The sequence below is a fragment of the Vipera berus genome (assembly GCF_964194415.1).
Source record: "Vipera berus genome assembly, chromosome: Z".
NCBI lineage: Eukaryota > Metazoa > Chordata > Lepidosauria > Squamata > Viperidae > Vipera > Vipera berus.
In genome coordinates this window covers 33,853,364-33,873,104 of record NC_138205.1, presented here as the reverse complement: position 1 = coordinate 33,873,104, position 19,741 = coordinate 33,853,364, and the positions used below count along the sequence as shown (strand labels likewise).

General features: G+C 40.7%; 2 protein-coding genes across 5 annotated transcripts in view; one reads left to right on the top strand and one right to left on the bottom strand.

Moving 5' to 3' along the window:
- Positions 1-1,326: 1,326 nt before the first annotated feature.
- Positions 1,327-8,834, bottom strand: GNGT2 (G protein subunit gamma transducin 2). Its single transcript, XM_081343044.1, has 3 exons — positions 8,651-8,834; positions 2,998-3,087; positions 1,327-1,517 (listed from the first exon to the last, which is right to left on the bottom strand). The coding sequence occupies exons 2-3, from the start codon at positions 3,079-3,081 to the stop codon at positions 1,392-1,394; spliced, it is 210 nt and encodes a 69-aa protein (XP_081199170.1). The 5' UTR covers positions 3,082-3,087; positions 8,651-8,834; the 3' UTR covers positions 1,327-1,391.
- A 1,322-nt stretch (positions 8,835-10,156) lies between these two features.
- ABI3 (ABI family member 3) overlaps positions 10,157-19,741 on the top strand; it is a 46,706-nt gene continuing 37,121 nt past the window's right edge. The window contains exons 1-2 of one of the 4 annotated variants that reach the window (XM_081346335.1): positions 10,162-10,188; positions 10,282-10,382. In XM_081346335.1, coding sequence (XP_081202461.1) covers positions 10,167-10,188; positions 10,282-10,382 — 123 coding nt within the window. In that variant the 5' untranslated portion in view covers positions 10,162-10,166. Of the gene's footprint in view, positions 10,189-10,281; positions 10,383-19,741 lie in introns of those variants that run through there. The other 3 variants (XM_081346331.1, XM_081346334.1, XM_081346332.1) reach the window with 3 other exon arrangements.

Below are 19,741 nucleotides of genomic sequence, written 5' to 3'. Positions count from 1 at the left end.
CATATTTTTAAAGCCTTCCAAGTAGCCACTTGGCAGAATGGGAAGAGAGAGAAATCTTTAATAATAATCTTTTTTTCTGTTCTGTTTCTTTTTCAAGCCTTCATCATCTTTCCCACAAAAAATAAAGCATCCAAATTAATCCAGAAGTCTACTTTAAAAAATGAAGTAATAATTAAATCATGGAATATAGAATAATAATATATTTTAGTGATCATCTAGTCCAGGGCTTTTCAACCTGTGGTACATTGGCACCTGGCAGGTGGTACGCGACCATCCTAGAAAAGTGGTAGTGGGGGAGGGGAATAAGCTGAACTGGTGGCAGCACTGAAGAAGCCTGACGGAGAGATGGCTGGAACTGCAGGGCTATCAGGGCTCAGCGGAAGTGCCAGGATCAGCGCTTCTTTGGGGCTGTCAGGGCTCAGTGGAAGTGCCAGGATCAGCACCAGGCTCCAGCTGGAGCTCACGCTAATCCCGGCACTTCTGCTGAGCCCAGAAGAAGCGCCGATCAGCTGGAATGTTGCAGCATCCCCAGAGTCTTGTGATTTACATTCAGATGCTTGGCAACTGATTCATATTTATGATGGTCACAGTGTCCCAGGGTCATGTGAAGTGACCAAAACTTGCTGCAACCACCCAGCAGGAGGGGGGAAATAAAAGCCAAACACCCCCTCACCCCACCCCCATTGCCAATCCTCAATAGAAATGCTCACAACAATGAAAACCTCTGCTAGCAGGAAGAACGCCACCGGACGGGCAGGCAGGTGTCTTGCTTGGCTGTGGCTTGGGGGCACTTTTTTCAGTGCCATTGTAACTTTGAACAGTCACTAAGCAAAGTGTTGTAAGTCGAGGACTACCTGTGTTTCATCACTTTTTTCCTTTTTTTTTTGGTCATCAAGTTTTTGACACCTTGCTAGGCGATTGGTGGTACTCGGATGTTGCCATATCCTAAAAGTGGTACAATGGGTGAAAAGGTTGAAAAGCCCTGATCTAGTCCACCTTTGCCTAGACCTCTTCAGGAAATATATAATTAATATAGACTGCCTACTTACAAAAATAACCAATATATTTAAGTCTTAAAAGAGATGTCCTCTTCCCCCCACTCCTCTTTCTGTATAAAGGAACTAGAACAAATTCATGACCATATATATCTTGGTCATGAATTTGTTCTGGTTCCTTTTTTCCCTGAGGCTTGATTAAATTCCCTCCTGCAGAAAATCTCTAAGGATGGGGATCCTGTGGCCCTTCTAATATAGCTGACTACCAGCCCTCTCCTCAGCACAGAGATTCTCCAATCCTGATTTAGACTCATTTTGTAGGGTAAAATATAATTAATATAGTTCTAGTAGCATATAAAGAGAGCAATAAAGATCTTCTCTTTGGCGGGGCCAGGGTCAGCTTATTGTACAACCTCCCTTCTCCTTAAATGGGTTCTTGTCTTCTGGGACCCCTTTTAAGATATGGTCTTCTGCAGCCATAGATTCTATAAAGGTCCTGAGTTCTTTTGCTGTTTTGGAGATCTGTGTGGAAAAAAGATGTAGTACTTCATTTCCTGAACTTTTGATTTCTAATGTACAACCTCTAAATAGTAACAAATTAGTAGGGAACCTTCCTGCAAGAGGATAAGGAAAAATAGTTTTTCAAGGCTTTCTTTCATTCTTTCTGCAATGTTGTGATTTTAAATAAGGTCTCAAATGTACCACCTTAACTGTTTCAGCTTTTTCTAAACTCAAAACGACTAATTTCCAAGTAATTAATTTGCTTCTTTTTGCTACTACTACACTTCATTGTTTCTCTAGACGAGACGTTAATAATGGAGGCTAAAGCTAAATTTGGCACAATAGGAACAATCTTCCTTGAGACCAAAACTTTTCTAAAGCCATTTTTTTGTGTCCTTAAGTTTCATATGTGGCAGCCTTGAATTTGGATTAGATCAGTGATCAGTGATCATTCAGTACGGTTGGATTTCTTGATAGCAAATTTTTTAATAACTGTATATTCTGCTATGCTGTTTATACCATGTTTTTCTGTTGATTCCCCTAAATAGCTTTTAACATGGATTGCATATTTATGTCCTAAAAACATCTTCACAGAAAATATTACTGTGTGGCTAGACTGATATAAAATTTGCAAATTATGTTTGCACAGTAATTGAACCTTCCAGTTTGAATAGTTGATGACATAATTTATCAAGTCTCACTTCAAAGTATTTGGTAGGAAGATTTTTGAAACTGTGAAACATATATGGGGAGGTTCAGTTGCAGCCCCATCCTTCCGTGGAGATGGAAATGGAGATATCATGGCCATAGCCACTTGACAACTTTATTAGAAGAGACAGGAGAGATCCTTCTTACATGTATATATGTTTACCCTCTCTTGTTCTTCCTTTAATACCAACAACTTGAAAAGTATATATCAAGCCTGCATTCCAGCCTGATTCACATAAGTTGGTTCCTCTCTCTGAAACATGAATGTCCTAGTTGATAGCATGGAACTTACTACCAACATTCTTGATGTGCCCTGTGACTAAAACTGTTGGGGATTTCATTTGTTGGTAAACATATTTATAGTGTCTTAAGGGAATTTTGTGTTTTAAACATGAAAATTTATCATAGTTATTTGGATGAAAAATCATGGGAATGATAAACATTATTTGACACAATGCCTTAGGAAGACACAGTTTAAACATATGGAAACTATAGCACTGCATGATATTCCAGCATGACTGTTAATTATTTCAGTGTGCCTTGTGCAAATGTCCCTTCTATATTTTATTTATTTTATTCTTTTCCTTTCCCTTTGAGAAATTATTATTTTGCATTTCAGAAAGTATGACTACACTGACACCAACTGATTGAACAAGAGAACATCAGCTCATCAGTTCCTATAACTTTTTAAGCCCACATAACACAAAGCTATCATATGTAGACCAACACTTCTGAAATGTTGTGGATGCAGAAATACTGATTTTTTTAGTAGAGTACATTTGAAACCCATTACCATTTGTCTTTCAAGCTTCACTTCCTTCTTCAGTTGATCTAATTCCATTTGCTTTAGCTCCTTCTCAGTCATATCCTGAGACATTTTGCCCTGTAATAAAATATAAATCCATATTAGCCCTCTAATCCCCAACAAGTCATCTGTCAATCAACTACAAACACAGTCAGTTATGCTTATTCAATTCATCACAGTTAAATAGATGTAAATCTGGTTGACCTCTTACTTCAGACTTCCTTGGATTTTCATATGTCTCCTATGGGAGAAACAATTCTAGAGGAAAGGATAATACATTTTTTAAAGCAAAAGCAATGAAATGATCAACATGTCCATTTCTGTCTTTTGATGCTGAGCTTCTCTGCTTCTATCTTTATCATCTGCTGACTCTCCGGATGATCCTTCAGAGCAAGGGATATCAGCCCCAAGATCCAATCCTTCCACAAGGAATCATGAGCTACTGACCCTCAGAAACAAAAATCGAATCTAGATTAATTCCAGAAGAGATGTCCCTTACGCAGTTCCCCAGTTCATTTAGCAGTTCAGAGGTTGTAGTGTTCTGCTTGTAAATATCCATTGTTTTCTGCCACTTCACTTTTTCATATGATAAAAAAAAAAAAACAACCTAAGAGAACAGAATAGATTAGATAAAGCTTTCGTTGTTGAATAGCTAGCTATTTTCATGAAATTATTTGAGAAAGTCCAGAGTATGACTGCTCCCAATTTTAAGCTTAAGATATTTTCCTGTTGCTTCCTCAATCTTTTTAACCTCTAAATCAGACATGTCAAACACAAGGCCCGGGTGCCAGATCCGGCCCACGAAGTGGTTTCATGCGGCCCGCGAAGCCATCCTGGAAACAGTGAGGGAACAGCCCCCGCTGCCTTGGCCCTGGCCCAGAGACCCTCCTTCTGCCAGAGACCCCCAGATCTGTCCCACTCCTGCCCAGGCCCCCATAGGCACCCTTGATGCCAACGATGTAGAGCTGGCCACGCCCACCCAGTAGGCCATATGCACTCTAGCCACGGCCACCCAGTAGGCCACACCCACCCAGGCCACACCCACCCGGCCCCTTGAGGGCAACCGCAATGCTGATGCGGCCCTCAATGAAATTGAGTTTGACACCCCTGTTCTAAATAATTCTTACTAAGGAGGAAAAAAATGAATTGCTTCACACTGAGTTGTAACTGATAGCATTAGAGCCTTGTTTGGCAGCACTGGGGAGGAAGACGAGGAGGAATCCTGTGATAGGATTAGAAGATAAATAAGGCAAGAAAGGTACTGTATTCTTCCTAAGAGTAGAAAAGTGAAAACAGGTCAATGGTGCTTTATTTCACTTTTAATAACCTGGTAACTTGCATCTAATTACTATCTGATACAATTTGGGCCTCAGCCCAGAAGCAATATATGTTTGTTTCAAAGCCATAATGCAATCTTGGCAGTTAGGAGTTTCAATCTTATTAAAAGAAATCTGAGTTAAATCAGTTCTATAGTTAAGAGGCTTATCCAAAGTCCTGCTACTGCCACATGCTGTTCTGATTAACATAGACAGGCAGCTGTTTTGTGGCCAATCATCATACTTTCAAAATGTAATTTTGCAGCCTTTGAAAGTAGCAGAGATATGTGATAATAATGTGGTAGGGTCAATGAAAGAGTTAGGATTTGGGGCATTTTTTCAATTAGTGGGATATGTTGGGACACTACAATGACCCTAAACCCAACAAATCATAATATGGCTTACTTGCAGTCATGATCTAAGATTTAAAATAATTTAATATTTAATTCTTCACCTTAGGTAATTGTCTGAACCATCCAATAGAATTCAGGATTTTAAGAAGCTTTTAAAAAAAAGAAATACTCAAATATTGGCTTAGGACAAGACAAATCCAGATTCTAGTCCCTTTCTGTTATTCCTTATTGAGTAACCTTGAGCCAGTGACTTTTTTAACCAATCTACTATGGTTGTTGTGACCAAAAAAAGAGAATGGGGACACCATGTACAAAGCTATGAGCTCCCAAATGAAAGATGAGGTTAAAGTAAACATTTTTTCTTGAGGAAGATTACAGCAGTTAAATTGGTAAGATAGGTAAGGTTTTACTGTATATATACACAGTCATTGTCTTGTTTTCTGTTTTTGACTTGTTGTTGTTAGCTGCGAAGTCATGTCCGACCCATCGCGACCCTATGGACAATGTTCCTCCAGGCCTTCCTGTCCTCTACCATCTTCTGGAGTCCATTTAAGCTCACACCTACTACTTCAGTGACTCCATCCAGCCACCTCATTCTCTGTCGTCCCCTTCTTCTCTTGCCCTTTTTCTTTCCCGGCATTAGGCTCTTCTCCAGTGAGTCCTTCCTTCTCATTAGGTGGCCAAAGTATTTGAGTTTTAGCTTCAGGATTTGGCCTTCTAAAGAGCAGTCAGGGTTGATCTCCTCTAGGACTGACTGGTTTGATCGCCTTGCAGTCCAAGGGACTCGCAGGAGCCTTCTCCAGCACCATAGCTCAAAGGCCTCAATTCTTTGGCACTCGGCCTTTCTTATGGTCCAACTTTCACTGCCATACATTGCAAATAGAGATAGTTTTTGACTATCTTCTTTTAATTGTTTATTGTAATATATTGTACATGGAGTTGTCCTTGAAAACAACTTGCACAATTCCATTCTGCCCAAAATTCAGCAGCAAAATTATTGAATGAGTCTGGGTGTTTCAAGCATATCACAAAATTGTTTTTATTTTCAGTCTAGTTCAAAAGTGCTGGTCTTAATCTGAAGTCCTAAATGACTTGAGGCTAATTATATTTTTAAAAAGATTCTTTTCCTTCTATATTTATTATTATTATTATTATTATTATTATTATTATTATTATTATTATTATTATTATTATTATTATTATTATTATTATTATTATTATTATTAATTAAATTTACCTACTAGGACTCTAAGAACTCTTCTGAAAGACTCCTCGGGATGTTCTTGGCAAATGTGTTTTAGCAGAAATCTATCTGAAAAAATGGTACTACACAAGATAATCTGAACCTTCTGGATTGTTCAAAGATGGTTCCTATCCTGATCAGTTTTAATTTTTTGAATGAGTTTCACTAATTAATTTTCTGCTTGTATATTGTTTTTGTCATTACTAGATTTTGTACTGTTGGATTTTTATGCTTTAGTATTTTATTAATCAACTGAAATAAAGTTGAAATAAATCCAGAGGTTGAACATAAGTAGGTGAGGAAATAAATGGGGAAACAGTTAAGAAAAAAAATCAGTATTATCATAAACTTGATGACTTTTTGCTTATTCCAGTTCATGAAGGAGAAGGGGAAGGACTGTCTCTTACTGGAACACAAAGGAAAACAGGAAATTTTCTGAACAAAACAAGAAGTATACTGTATAACTCAAGAGCTCACATAGAGAGAGGACAATTTATGGACCTCTAGAAAGGCTTTCTGTGTATTTTGAGGCTGAGCATGGTATTTAAAACTGGTTGTGACATTAAATACCAGTGCTTTGTAGGAAGACATCTCATGGGCAAGAGTGAGCATTCTAAGTATAGGTATAATTTATCCCATGATCATGATCACAATATCTTTGTATGAGGAATCAGATGAAGTGAAAACAGAAACCTTCTTTCACAATACAGAACAGGTGGAAAAAGCATTGAGTTCCAAGGCAGGATTGGTGCAGCCTCAAGCCAAAAGCTCAGATCAAAAGAGATCAAGCTATTTTATCAGCTCTTATTTTCAAAAACAACTTCAGCCTAAACTAACTAGGTCTTTTGCAGTTATCTTTACATGAAAATCTAATGCTCTAAGCAAGATAAAGAATTCCTTTCTTTTAATATTGGCTGCTTAAATAATTTGAATCACCCGATTCTGAAATACTGCAGGGATACATTGCAAAGCAATGTGTGAAATGGATAAATAAAAGAAGCTCCAAATGCTGAAGATTGGATATTTAAAATTAAGGACTTGAAGAGACGGCAAAATTGAGCTATCTAATGAGAGAGAATTCCACAGAGCCTTCTATTAAAGACTGGAGTCCATTTATAGATTTTATTATAAAAGCAGAGAAAATTAAATTGATGATAAAGGGTTTTATAGATTAAATAAGGGGAGGTAATGAAAATTTTTAAAAGAAATTATAAGGGTAAAAAGAATAAGAAATGATTACTGATCTATAACAAAAGCAAAGTGTTTTTTAAGTTCTTTTGTATTTGCAAATTTATGTTTTTGTATATGTTTTTGTATTTTTAAATTTCTTTATATGTAGAATTTTAATAAAGTTCATAAAAAAGCCATTTGTCAATTTAATAAATCTGCAAACTAGTTTGTACCTGCGGGGAAGGCCAACAAGAAATCGCACCTCTGTGCTGAAAAAGAAAAACTCCGCAAGAAGACAATGGTAAATAAGTTCAATATTGTTTTAAAAAAGCATGTGACCCTTAAACCAGAGAGTTGAGCTTGACTTTTAAAGACATTTTAGGGAAATGTTTGAGTCTTTTTTATGTGCAGATATTAGGAAGACAATTTCTTGTTTCAATTGTAACCAGTCTAGTACATTCAGTATATGTTAGACACCAATTGTCAGCCAAACAATCTGACTGTGGTAGCTAGAAATAAAAAAGTGATCAAAATCCCACAAATTTGGGAAGTTCTAAGTTGGGAGAGGATGGTTTAATTGCTTCCTATGAGTAGAGGCAAATGTATATTATTGGTTACATTCTTAAGCGAAGGAATGGGAATACACAGATATACAAGTATATTTTTACTTCAAGGAACATTGATCTTGTTTTTGCAAATCAGGAATGACATTTTTATACTCTTGTTGCTATTTGGGGGTAGGAGGTGAGAAGTTGCCCTTCACTAGACCTTTTCCATCCATAAGATCCAAAGCGATTTATTTTGCTAATGAATTAAGCTTCTCTAGCCCTGTGGGCCAAAGGTAAGCCTTATCTGTGTTTGGAAGACTGAAGATGGCAATGGGGGTAAAACAGGCTTTCTTCAAGGTCATCAAATAAAATGAGGTTAAACTTTGTGATTTTGTGTGTCTCAATTTTAGTCTCAAATTATTTCAGGTACAAATCAGCTATTTTTTACTCTTTCTATTCCTTTTCTCAAAGCTGCATTTTCACAAGGCAACTGGATTTGGTTTTTTTTCCTTGTGGAAGACATTTTGCTTCTTATCCAAAAAGCTTCTTCACTTCTTGGATGAGAAGTATCTTCCTCAAGGCAAAAACAAATCCTATTGCTTTTTGAAAAAGTACTTTTGAGATAATTGTGACCCAGATGACTGAAAATCTCCATAGATATTTTCTATCCCTTTTCTTTTTCTGAGATGCTTTGTGAATGCGTAGCCAGAGGTGAATTCTGCTTTGGTATCTATATTTTGGTGGAACCCAGAACAACATATAATTGTACAATGAGACTTTGCAGAAATGGTAGTTCGTACCGAAGTTTGAAATATGGTATTTATAAAGACTATGGTTGCCTGAAGTACCATTGAAATGTTATCGCCCTCCCAATCAGGGATTATACTTTAAATATCTTGCATTCTATATGAAGATGGTAATTAAACCATCCTGTAACTCAGAACCTCTGCAATATTTTTCAAGAATTTAGTTGCTAGAATAAGTGTTACAGTTTTTGTGTTAAACACTTACCTTAAGGCACTGGCTTTCAAACTGTATTCTAGGAATAGGGTCTCCATAGTGGGAATTGTCAGGCTCAAAGAATCAGGAGAAGTTCATCTAGGAGGTTGTGGCATAAATAATTTATTGAAGCCTGTGCACAAGAATCTGGTCAACTAACTGTCAGCACTAAATTGGTGCTAGACAGGTTAGTAGAATTCAAAGGGGTCTTGACTTGGATTTCTTGTGGCAATGCAAGGATACTAAACTGATGATGCATTTTACTCCATCCTCCAGTTGTGCCTGCTCTTCTCCTACAGGAATCAATTATTAGAAACTGATCAGAATTAATCCTGTTTCAACAGGACTGGGCAATTAATTTTCCCAAGGTGCTACATGAGAAACTGGGACTGCTGTGGACAGCCAAATCAATGTACCTGATTTGATGTTCCAGGTGCAGAGGGAGCACTGCGCAGGCGCAGAAGAATGCTTTCTCTCCTTGCCCTCCTACAGCCACCAGTTGATTGAGGGAGCTGACTCACCTTCTTATGCTCCCTGCTTATTTACATTTGATTTCTAATTTCTGATTGACCTGATACAGACTGGACAGGGACAGCTAAAGGGCCAGATGTGGCCTGGGACCATAAAATGCCTAAATCTGTGTTTAAAGAAGCTTCCAGAAATTAGTAGGAATATTAAAAAGGTAAAGGTAAAGGTTCCCCCACACATGTGTGCTAGTCGTTTCTGACTCTAGGGGCCGGTGCTCATCTCCATTTCAAAGCCGAAGAGCCAGCGCTTGTCTGAGGACGTCTCCCTGGTCATGTGGCTGGCATGACTAGATGCCAAAGGCACACGGAACGCTGTTACCTTCCCACCATAGTGGTCCCTATTTTTCTACTTGCATTTGTACGTGCTTTCAAACTGCTAGGTTGGCAGAAGCTGGGACGAGTAACTGGCGCTCACTCTGTTACGCGGCACTCAGGATTCGACCCGCCAAAGTGCCGACCTTTCTGATCGACAAAGCTCAGCGTCCTAACTCACTGAGCCACTGCGTCCCTTAGTAGGAATATTAGGCATGATTAATTTGTTCCACTAATTTCAGTGGTTTTTCCATAAGCATAACTAAGTTTGCTGCTAATTAATGTTTTTATTTCATTCCATCTTCCCAAGATTTCAGAGCAATGTGCACAATTCTCTTTCCCTCATCTTTACAACTAGATTATATTAGAATAACACAATATTTCCCAGAATCCTTTGCAGCAAAGGTTGAGTTCCATGTCAATGAAAGTCTCAGTACAAAACAATCTCTAGTTATTTCCTTCTCTGTTGATAAGCAGACTGAACCTCCTTGGCAGCAAAAATAATCCATGGCTAAATTTAGCTACAATGTCTTCATATGTGCCAGAGTTATACCCTGGCAGCAGACCAAATATTACAAGGTTTGACTCCAGGAAGCGACAGAGGTCTTGTGAGTTATGAGCAAGGGATTTTTGATACGTCAATATGAAAAACACCTCTTGAACTAAACAACTAGAAAAACAAAGGCAGAATGAACATCCAAGAAGTGAAAGGTGGGTACTGAATTTAATTTCAATCTGGAAGATAGATCATAGGGAACCATTTACATTGTTTTTCACTAAGAATTGTTGCTGTTTTTCCTTTAGTGAATTTTACCATTTGGACACCAATACTGACTGCAGTCTGCCTGAACCTATTAAATCAGCCAGTGTTCCTTGTGTCAATGCCAACAACATTTACAACAAGGGTAACTGACAACAAGATCAATTGAATAATAATTGGCAAATTATCCCAGCACAACATTTACTTTTCAAAATTCATAATTATTATATGGGATTATTATTAACATACTGATCACCACATATAAAGAAATAAAAATTTAACCACTCTTAACAAATCATAGGAAATCATAGGATTAGCGCTAAGCTCTGCCCAGCTGCTAGTGTTTGTGCAAATCTATTGCACCAATTATTTATGGAATAGGTTCCATAATACAGAAGTCCAGTATCATATTACTTTCATAATGTTGAGTTCAGACTAAGTGGATTTCATAAGGTAGATTAGAAGTGACTGAAAATTTAAATTCCGGTCTTCTGTGTGTAAATCTTTTCCCTTGACAGTACAAGTCATGACTTGACTTTTGTGTTACGTTGGGATAGAAGTGTTGGTACCTTTGCTGCACGCTCGATAATGCAGGTGGCAGGTGCATACGAGTATATATCTGTAACCTGCTACTATTCTGTTTCTTTCATGTCTCTGTAAAAGGATGTTGCTTTTCCATCCCCAAATTTGAATAAAAAATGTTTTGGTATGCATATTGCAGCAAAAGGATATATTCCCAAATAACACTTATTTATCAGCAAATTTCTTTGAAATAAATTAGGTTTCTTTCCAAAAAATGTGTACAGAGTAAACTGCTGTAAGTCTGAATGAGCTTTTCCACTGCAATCTATCTCATTCTGTGAAAGAAAATTAAACTTACCTCTTTTGATGTGGTTTTTCTTCCAAATAAAAATGGTGCCTTAGTTGGTCAGATGAGATCTTCCACCACCTCCACACTTCTGCTCAAAAGTGTCTTTCTAATTAGATAGGAGCTCATTTTGGTACTGATTGTATTCTGTCCTTAATCTGATAATAGGCTCAGCATGTTAGAACAGGTCAGGTGTTCAGAATTAACCTCAAAGTCCAACGTAAGTTGACAGATGGCATATTTAGTAAAGTTGATCAGTAGATTCATCAGAACAATAAACAAACATATGATCTAAATAATGAAAAATAAATGGCAAGTTTGGTACCCTGAGAGGTTCCATGGTCATTGAATGAGAGTGACCGATGAGTTTACACATCTTTTTTTAGACATTCATCCTTTCTTCTAGGAAAATTAGTAATTCACTATATCAATCTACAGTCTGAGAATGAAGCATCCATCAACTCAATCTCAATTTTTGTATGCTACTTAGATGCTTCTTGGTGGGTGTCAGAATCCATTTATATCATATTCATAAATGGAATGTTTCAAACATATCCCATGGATTCTGCCATCTCCCGAAGAGAAGAGGATAGATGTGTATTGAACCGGCAATAGGCATTTCAAAGGAAAGGAGAAGCCTTTTGAACTGGGGAAACAAAAGGGGGGGCTAGCATCTGGTTTTTGTCACGGTAGACAGCAATAAACAAAAGGGTCCTAGCTTCCTTTTTCCCACGAGATGGATGATATGAGAGGAAGGATGGGGGACTGACCAAATGGGGATTAAGGGGGGTTAAACCGGGAACTCTTTATAAGGGTTTACATCGTGGAAATATTAAGCCCTGTCTCATTTCCTACAACCAAGCATGTCATAGTAAAGATTCCTTTTGGACCAAAAATTTGACTCCAAGAGTTTTTGTCTTCCTAAGACGTGGTTTGGGGTGGGTCCTGACAGTGGGTTTATTGGTAGCAATACATAAATTATTTATTCTTGGCTTCTTTGGCAATGCTTTGGCAATGCTTTATAGCTTTCCAATTTAATCTATAACTCTGCAATTTAGTAATGATCTTCCATCCAAATAGTCAGCCAATCTGACCCTACCTAGGTTAATCAAGCTCAGCTAGGTGCTGCTATCTGGTATGATATAGATTATCTATGTACCCCAAATCTATTACCAGGATTGACTCTTAGGATCTATTGAATAATTAGAAAATGACCTTTCAGCCAGGAAGTTTGCACTTATATTAACAATTTAATTATCATACAAAGTCATTATATAATTAAGTTTAGAAGGCAGCACTTCCAGTCATTGTGTATATTTGTGTGTATAAGGAGTGAGTGAGAGAAAGCTATTCCTGTGTCCTAGTTGGATGAAGGTCAAATTCAGGTTAAATTTGTGACCCAGCTTCACTCTGGCATTAGTCTTCTAAAGTTACTTAGTGGCTTAATGTGAACAGAGCTAAATAGGTATAAGGAAGCACAACACATTCCCCATGTTCTGACTCAGCTATAGTATTCCTTCTACTTTATCAGCAATATAACATCCAAAGTATCTAACTTTTTTTTAACTGAAATTAATCTTTTCATAGACACTAATTCCTTACTTAATGGAGACTACAGCACATCATAAATCTATATTGTTAGAGCCTGGGCCAAGCAGCTCAGTTTACGGTATTTCAGCAGTGATATTCAATGGCTAATTCAATAATATAGATTTCATGAAACATGTCTTCTTATTTGTTACAAAGAAAGAGCAGTTCTCCTGCACACTCAGCAGCTTTTGATACTGGACTTACTGCTTTTATGAGGAGATGGAGCCTGTTTTTAATTGGGAGTGTTTATGGTTTCCAACAAAATGCAGTAAATCTCCATTGCTGCTTTAAAGAACACCTTAGCTTTTCCTTCTAAATGGATATGTGAATCCTAGAAGCTTGTTCAGAGATATCAACACCTTTAAGATCCTGGCTAGCATGTGTGTTCTTAAATCTGACAGATGCTAATTAAAATGGGTGTTAAGTACAAAGTTAATTTAAAGTTAATTTATTATGATAGAATAGAATAGAGCTGGGAGAGACCTTGGAGGTCCAGCCCCCTGCTCAAACAGGAAAACCTATACCATCTCAGACAGGTGATTGTCTAGTTTCTTAAAAATCTCCAGATTTCTGGAGGCAAGCCACTGGTTGATTGTTCTCACTGTCAGGAAGTTTCTCCTTAATTCCAAGTTGCTTCTCTCTCTGATTAGTTTCCAGCGTTGTTTCTTGTCCTGCCCTCTGGTGCTTTGGAGAATAGTTTGACGCCCTCTTCTTTGTGGCAGCCCTTCAAATACTGGAATACTGCTGTCATGTCACCCCTGTTTCTTCTTTTCTTTAGACTAGCCAAACCCAAGTCCCAAAGCCGTTCTTCATATGTTTTAGTCTCCAGGCCTTGGATCGCCTTAGTTGCTCTTCTCTGAATTTTTTTCCAAACTCTCAACATTTTTTGTGTGATATAGTGACCAAAATTGGCTGCAGTATTCCAGGTGTGGTCTTACTAGGGTTTTATAAAGTGGTATTAATACTTCACATGATCTTGATTCTATGCCTCTGTTTATGTAACCCAGGATTGTATTAGCTATTTTGGTTGCTACTGCACACTGCACACTGATGTACATAACAACATTACCAGAAGGCATAATTTGGTACCTATATTTTGTTTCATTCTTTTTCAAATATTTCCCCATTTTAGCCAATGGATTCTTTGATTCAATTTTATACCCAGCACCACAAAATGAAGACTATAAATTCTGAATATAAATTCTGCTAATATTTTCTTTCAAGACAGCAGCATGATGCAAAGCACAAAAAAGGGGAAGAAATATAGTAAGCCAGAGAAGATAAATGCATAGAAGCAGGAGGAGGAGGAGGAGGAGATGATCCCGTGCCCCATCACTGTTTACAATATCTTTCCATATCCTTTGTGCCATCATATAATCTATCCAACATTGGCCATGGATGATATGAGTTCTTAACCAACAAAAGGGCACGTATCAGCTCTATACATATGCATTCAGGCCCCCAACTGTCACTATAAGCCAGTGATGGCAAACCTTTTAGAGACCGAGTCCCAAAACCCGCCCTTGCCCTGCCCCCTCTGGCCCACTCCCCCCTGCTCCCCACTCTGCCCACCTGCAGGGCCACCGACTGCCTCCACTGCAGCAGATCGCCCAGGCAGCCCAGCACCACCATGACGACCATACCCTCCGCCCACACCCTGCAGCATCATCTGCACACAATGGGGCGTGAGAGCAGAGTCTTGTTCCCGCTGCTCAGCTGCCATGTCCTTGGCTGTGCTGTTCTGCATGGGCCACACCCGGGGGCGACTCTCCTCCAAGGGGGCTGCTGGTGAGGAGGGGCTGTGGGGGGAGGTGGGACTGGGGCGATGGTGAGCATGCCCACAGAGAGGGCTCTGAGTGCCCCTCTCTGGCACACGAGCCATAGGTTCGCCATCACCGCTATCAGCCTTTTTTTTATCCATAGACAATCAACCATCACTCGGTGTTACTGCTTACTCTTGAAAAACTTGTTAAGCATTCCATTTATTTTCACGTGTTACTTCTTCCATATCCTATTCTTATTACATTCAGAAACTAACCACCAACTCTGCATTTGTGTAAGATACTTTATAATTCAAACATATAATTTTTATATAAATCACCACATTTTCTTTCTTACTTTTACTTTTGCTGAAAAGTCAAAAGCTGCCCTAAATAGTTCTGCCTAGCCCCAAACCCTATTACACTTCCCAAAATGTGTTCATTGTTACCCTTTGAATGAGAAGTCTTCTAAATCAGGGTTTTTTAACCTTTTCACAGATTGTACCACTTTTAGGATATGGCAATATTTGAGTACCAACAGTTGCCTAGTAAAGTATGAAAAACTTGATGATCAAAAAAAGAGGAAAAAATAAAGTACAGATAGTCCTTGACTTACAACAGTTCGCTTAGTGACTGTTCAAAATTACATGGCATTGAAAAAAGTGACTTATGACCATTTTTCACACTTATGACTGTTGCAGCATCCCCAGGGTCATGTGATTTACATTAGGATATTTGGCAACTGATTCATACTTATGACGGTCACAGTGTCCCAGGGTCATATGATAGCTTTTTGCAACATTTTGACAAGCAAAGTCAATGGCTGGGTGGGCATGGCCAGATCAACATCATTCAGGTCGTGGAGCACCTTTGGGGTGTGTGGACAGGGCTGAGGGGGAGCGGTCCGGGGATCTCTGGTGGAGGTGGGTGGGACTGGGATAGGCGCCAGGGCATGGTCCACCGGAGGAGACTCACCATCCCTCTTGGGCTGCACAGCGGACTCCTGGACAGTGGCTTTTGCTGCCTGGAGCCCTGGGCAGCAGAGGGAAAGCACCCAGCCTGTCCCTCAAGCTCCCCGGGCACCAGAACCCTGCAGCCGAACCCAGTCCAGCCCCACTTCCCTGAAGGGGTGGCTGGTTGTGCTTACCTCTTTGTCAAGGCTGCTGCTGCTGATGTGCCCACTCTCCTTGGCCAGGTTGCTCATGGTGGGTGCAGGAGAGCAAAGTGCATGGGTCAGAGGGAGGCCCACTCCCTCTCCATGTGAGGAGACCCAGCTTTGCAACCAAAGCATCCTTAGCGATAGGAGGGGAGACCATCAGGATAGTCTAGGCCCGTGGTGGCGAACCTATGGCATGGGTGCCAAAGGTTGCACACAGAGCCCTCTCTGTGGGCACGTGTGCCATCGCTCCAGTCCTAGGCCTTCAGCTGGGTTTTATAAAACCTTTTTGCTTTAGGCTTCCATTGCCATGTGCAAGAAAAAAAAAGTTTAAATCAATCAATCAATGTCAACTTCTCACAGGAAAAAAAAGATCTCACAAAGTTGGAATTGATTGATTAAACTTTTTAGTCCCACCCAGTCTGGCATTACCACTGCAGCCATGCCCACCCAAAGGGCCATGCCCACCCAAAGGGCCATGCCCACCCGGCACCCGATGATACATAAGTGGGGTTTGGGTTGCAGTTTGGGCACTCGGCCTCTAAAAGTTTTGCCCTCACTGGTCTAGAAGGAGGGGGCAAGGGGGTTGCAAAAGGGCAACAGGGCTGCTGATGGCCAAGTGCAAAGGCAGGACTTCCCTCAGACCCTTCCTCCATCTTATTCCAATCTCCTTCCTTCCTTCCTTCCTTCCTTCCTTCCTTCCTTCCTTCCTTCCTTCCTTCCTTCCTTCCTCCCTCCCTCCCTCCCTCCCTCCCTGCCTCCATCCCCATCCTCCCTCTTTCCCTGCCTCCCTACTTTTCATTCTGATCTCCTTCCTCTTTCCTTCCTTCCTTCCTTCCTTCCTTCCTTCCTTCCTTCCTTCCTTCCTTCCTTCCTTCCTTCCCTCCCTCTCATGGTTCCATCCTTCCTTCCTTCTTTCCTTGCTTCGTTCCTGCCCTCCCTCTCATTGTCTCTTCCTTCCCTCTCTCCTCCTCATTGTCCCATCCTTCCTTTCTTCCCTCCCTCCCATTGTCCCTTCCTTCTCTCCCTCCCTCCCTCTCATTGTCCCTCCCTCCCTCCCTCCCTTCTTCCTTCCTTCCTTTCCTCCTTCCATGCCTCCCTTTCTCATTCCCATCTCCTTCCTTCCTTCCTCCCTCTGTGCCCAGGAAGGGACAAGGGGAAGGTGCTGCCGGTGGCCACAACTTGAAAGGCCAATGTAAATTCCTGGATAAGAGCCGCACAGCCTTAAGAAGATATTTGCCTTAAGAAGATATTGGCAAGAAGATATTTGCAATGAGGGAGGGAGAAAAACAGACAATAAATGCAGCTGGGGAAGGGTCACCCTCCAGGAGGGATGAAGAAAGGCAGCATTCCCTGAAGGAGACCTCATCCACTTCATACACCTGTGGAGTCTGGGGGAGGGGATGCCATGAGAGGCATGAGAGCCCATGTTACCTGCGCTACGCTGCCCAGGAAAACTGGTGCAGGTCAGTATAAAGTCAAGAGCGCTCACAGACCCTTTGTGTGGTGACTTTTGAACTGGCCAGCTGCCAGCAGATCTGAGTTTGTCTGAACCCTGAATGTTTAAAGAGGCTACTATCTCATCCCAGTGAGGATAGGAGGAGATGAGAACACAGGAGGAATTTGTTAAGTAGAAACAAGCATTCCGGAATGAGGAGAAGGTTGGTGGAGGGAGTGAGTGTGTGTGTGTGTGTGTGTGTGTGTGTGTGTGTGTGTGAAATGCTAGATAGGCAGGTTAGTTTCCTGCAATGTTATAGAGATGAATGAATGTTAAGGAAACCCCCTGTAAGGGACCCCTGCATAAGAGAGGGCATGGTCATCCCCATTATCAAAGAAAAGATATCAAGAAATATCTAGAGAGTTATTCATTTGCACTGAGCAAATGAACTGGTGTTTAAGGGAAGAGGAGAGGCTGTGTTTACAGGAGGCTGCATTTAGCCCATTGGAAAGCACTGAAATTGTGGCAGAAACAAATAATCTTCAAGAAATCAAAATTTTGTATGCCTCTATTTGGCTAATTTATCTTTTTAACAACTTCAGCCATAGAAGAAAAGACAAGAACAATTCAAAGTAGAATTGAATGTAAGTCCCCCCACACACACCTAATCTGGCTCTTTGGATATACATTCAATTCCTTTCTGTTAGACACTGGCGCTATTTACTGTCCTTGGAAACCATCCCTATTATTGGACGTGAAGAGAGGAGGCTGCTCTCTGCAGTTTTCCCCTCCCCCTTCATACCAGCAAAGAGCCCCAAATTCAACATTCCTTTTGTTCCTTCCCCACTGTCCTTTGAATTTGCTGGAAAAAATTGGAAGCAACCAGAAATATTCCCTTCCCTTTTTAGAGAAAAATTAAAAAGGGAGGCCTGCTTTGGCCTCAAACCCCAAATTGATGTGTTTCTTAAATATTTGGCCATCCAGAACATTAACCTTGGACTTGGAATGGTGCGAAAGGTAGGAGGTGGTTAAAGGCCCCTAAAAATCACGACTTGATTTTTCTCACTTCTCAGAGGACAAGCAACAGGCTTGGAAATGTTGTCTTAATGGTACCTGTCTATGTTTGTGTGTCTGTGTTGCTTTGTGTTATTTCCAAGACTTGGGAGAGGGACAAAACCCTCTGATAACAACAAACAAAAAAGCCTTATTTAAAAATAAATGGTTTGCCTGGAAAAAGCATGAAATGAAATATCTGTATGTGAAATTGTTTATGCAAGCAGTTTGAATGGAAGTGAATGTGTGAGTATGCTGAATGTGCAAAAGCGTGTGTGTGTGACAGAGTTCCCCACTCCACCCCAGGCTGTGGAAGAAACAGTAAATTGCAGATTTTGTTGTTGGTGTTTGCATGAGGATGTGAAGAGAGAAAACTATTTTGTTGAAAGAATGATGTAAGTGAGAGAAATTCAAAAGGGGCTGAGATCCCTGTGCAGTTTGTTGTTGTTGTTGTTCAGCCTTCTTTGTTAACAGCTTGCATCATTTTTGTTTTACTTTTTGCTTTGGAAGAGAGAGACAGAAAAAGGGAGGGGGGTTGACCATTTTAAAACTTTTTTCTCTCTCTGCTTAACTCTGGCCTCAAAGAAGGAGGGAAGGAGGTGGAAGTGAAATTTGAGAGTTATTCTTGCAGTTTTTGGCTTGTAACTTTGCCTAGGAACAAAGAACAAAGAAGAGCTTGTTTAGCAGGGATTGTAATCAGCTAAGAACTCAGAGAAAAACTTGACATTGGAACACACTGAAAATCTTTCAGGTTTAAAATGTTTTATTGGGAGCACATGTTTTGAACTGCTGCAACTTAGATAAACCTTTTTATCTCTTTATCTCTTTGGTGACTCAGGCCACCAAATGATGGAATGGAGAGAGAGGCACCTAACAGATGACAACGAAGGGGAGTGGAGCTATTCCACGGCACCAGGGTGGCAGTCAATGGACATTTTGAGGGAGAGGTTTGGAGAGGCTGGGTTCCAGGATTCCCCTCATGGCCGCTTTGGGAGGCAGGCCCCAAGATGGCACCATGGCCATGAATGGGTACCCAGCCAAGCCAGCTACTGCAGCTGGTTTTGGTTGGCCAGCCTGAAATTGAAACTAGATGCCGGCCAGACGCCTGACACTCTGCAGGTGAGAGGCCCCACCCAGGATGTGTTCCTGCCCATTCCAACAGGATGACCACAGGCTGCATGGGAAGGTCACTATTGGATCCAAGTGGGGCCTCTGCCAGGCATCCAGTTTCGGCGGTCGGGTCATCGGTTCGGCAGGCTGTAGGTGCTGGGGAACAGTGCTCTCTACCTGCGGTTGATGCCTACAAAGTCCAGGATGGCCCTTGGGGTCATGGTCCCAGGGGATGGCCTGGGATCCTCCGCCATTACAGGCATCATTTGATGGGAACTCGGATCATTTGGCAATGTTCGTAAGCCAGGTCATTAGCCATTTGAACTGATACACCCACTTTTATCCAGCCCAGTGGGCGATGGTAGTGGTGGTGACTGTGGTATTGCAAGACGAAGCTAAAGAATGGGTGGTGGATTTATACAGTGACTATGCCAGAGAATTAGCAGATGCTGGACTGTTTCTGGAGGCTCTGCAAGCCCGATTTGAGGATGTCTCATGGGTCCAATGGGCAGAGGCAGAGTTGTTAGCA

What these genes read in the sequence shown, in the direction of transcription:
- GNGT2 (XM_081343044.1), bottom strand. Translation starts at nt 3,081, where the DNA reads ATGTCTCAGGATATGACTGAGAAGGAGCTAAAGCAAATGGAATTAGAT. An exon ending in TGAAGCTTGAAAGACAAATG is followed by an intron (nt 1,518 to 2,997) that starts GTAATGGGTTTC and finishes TTTTCCACACAG; the next exon opens with ATCTCCAAAACAGCAAAAGA.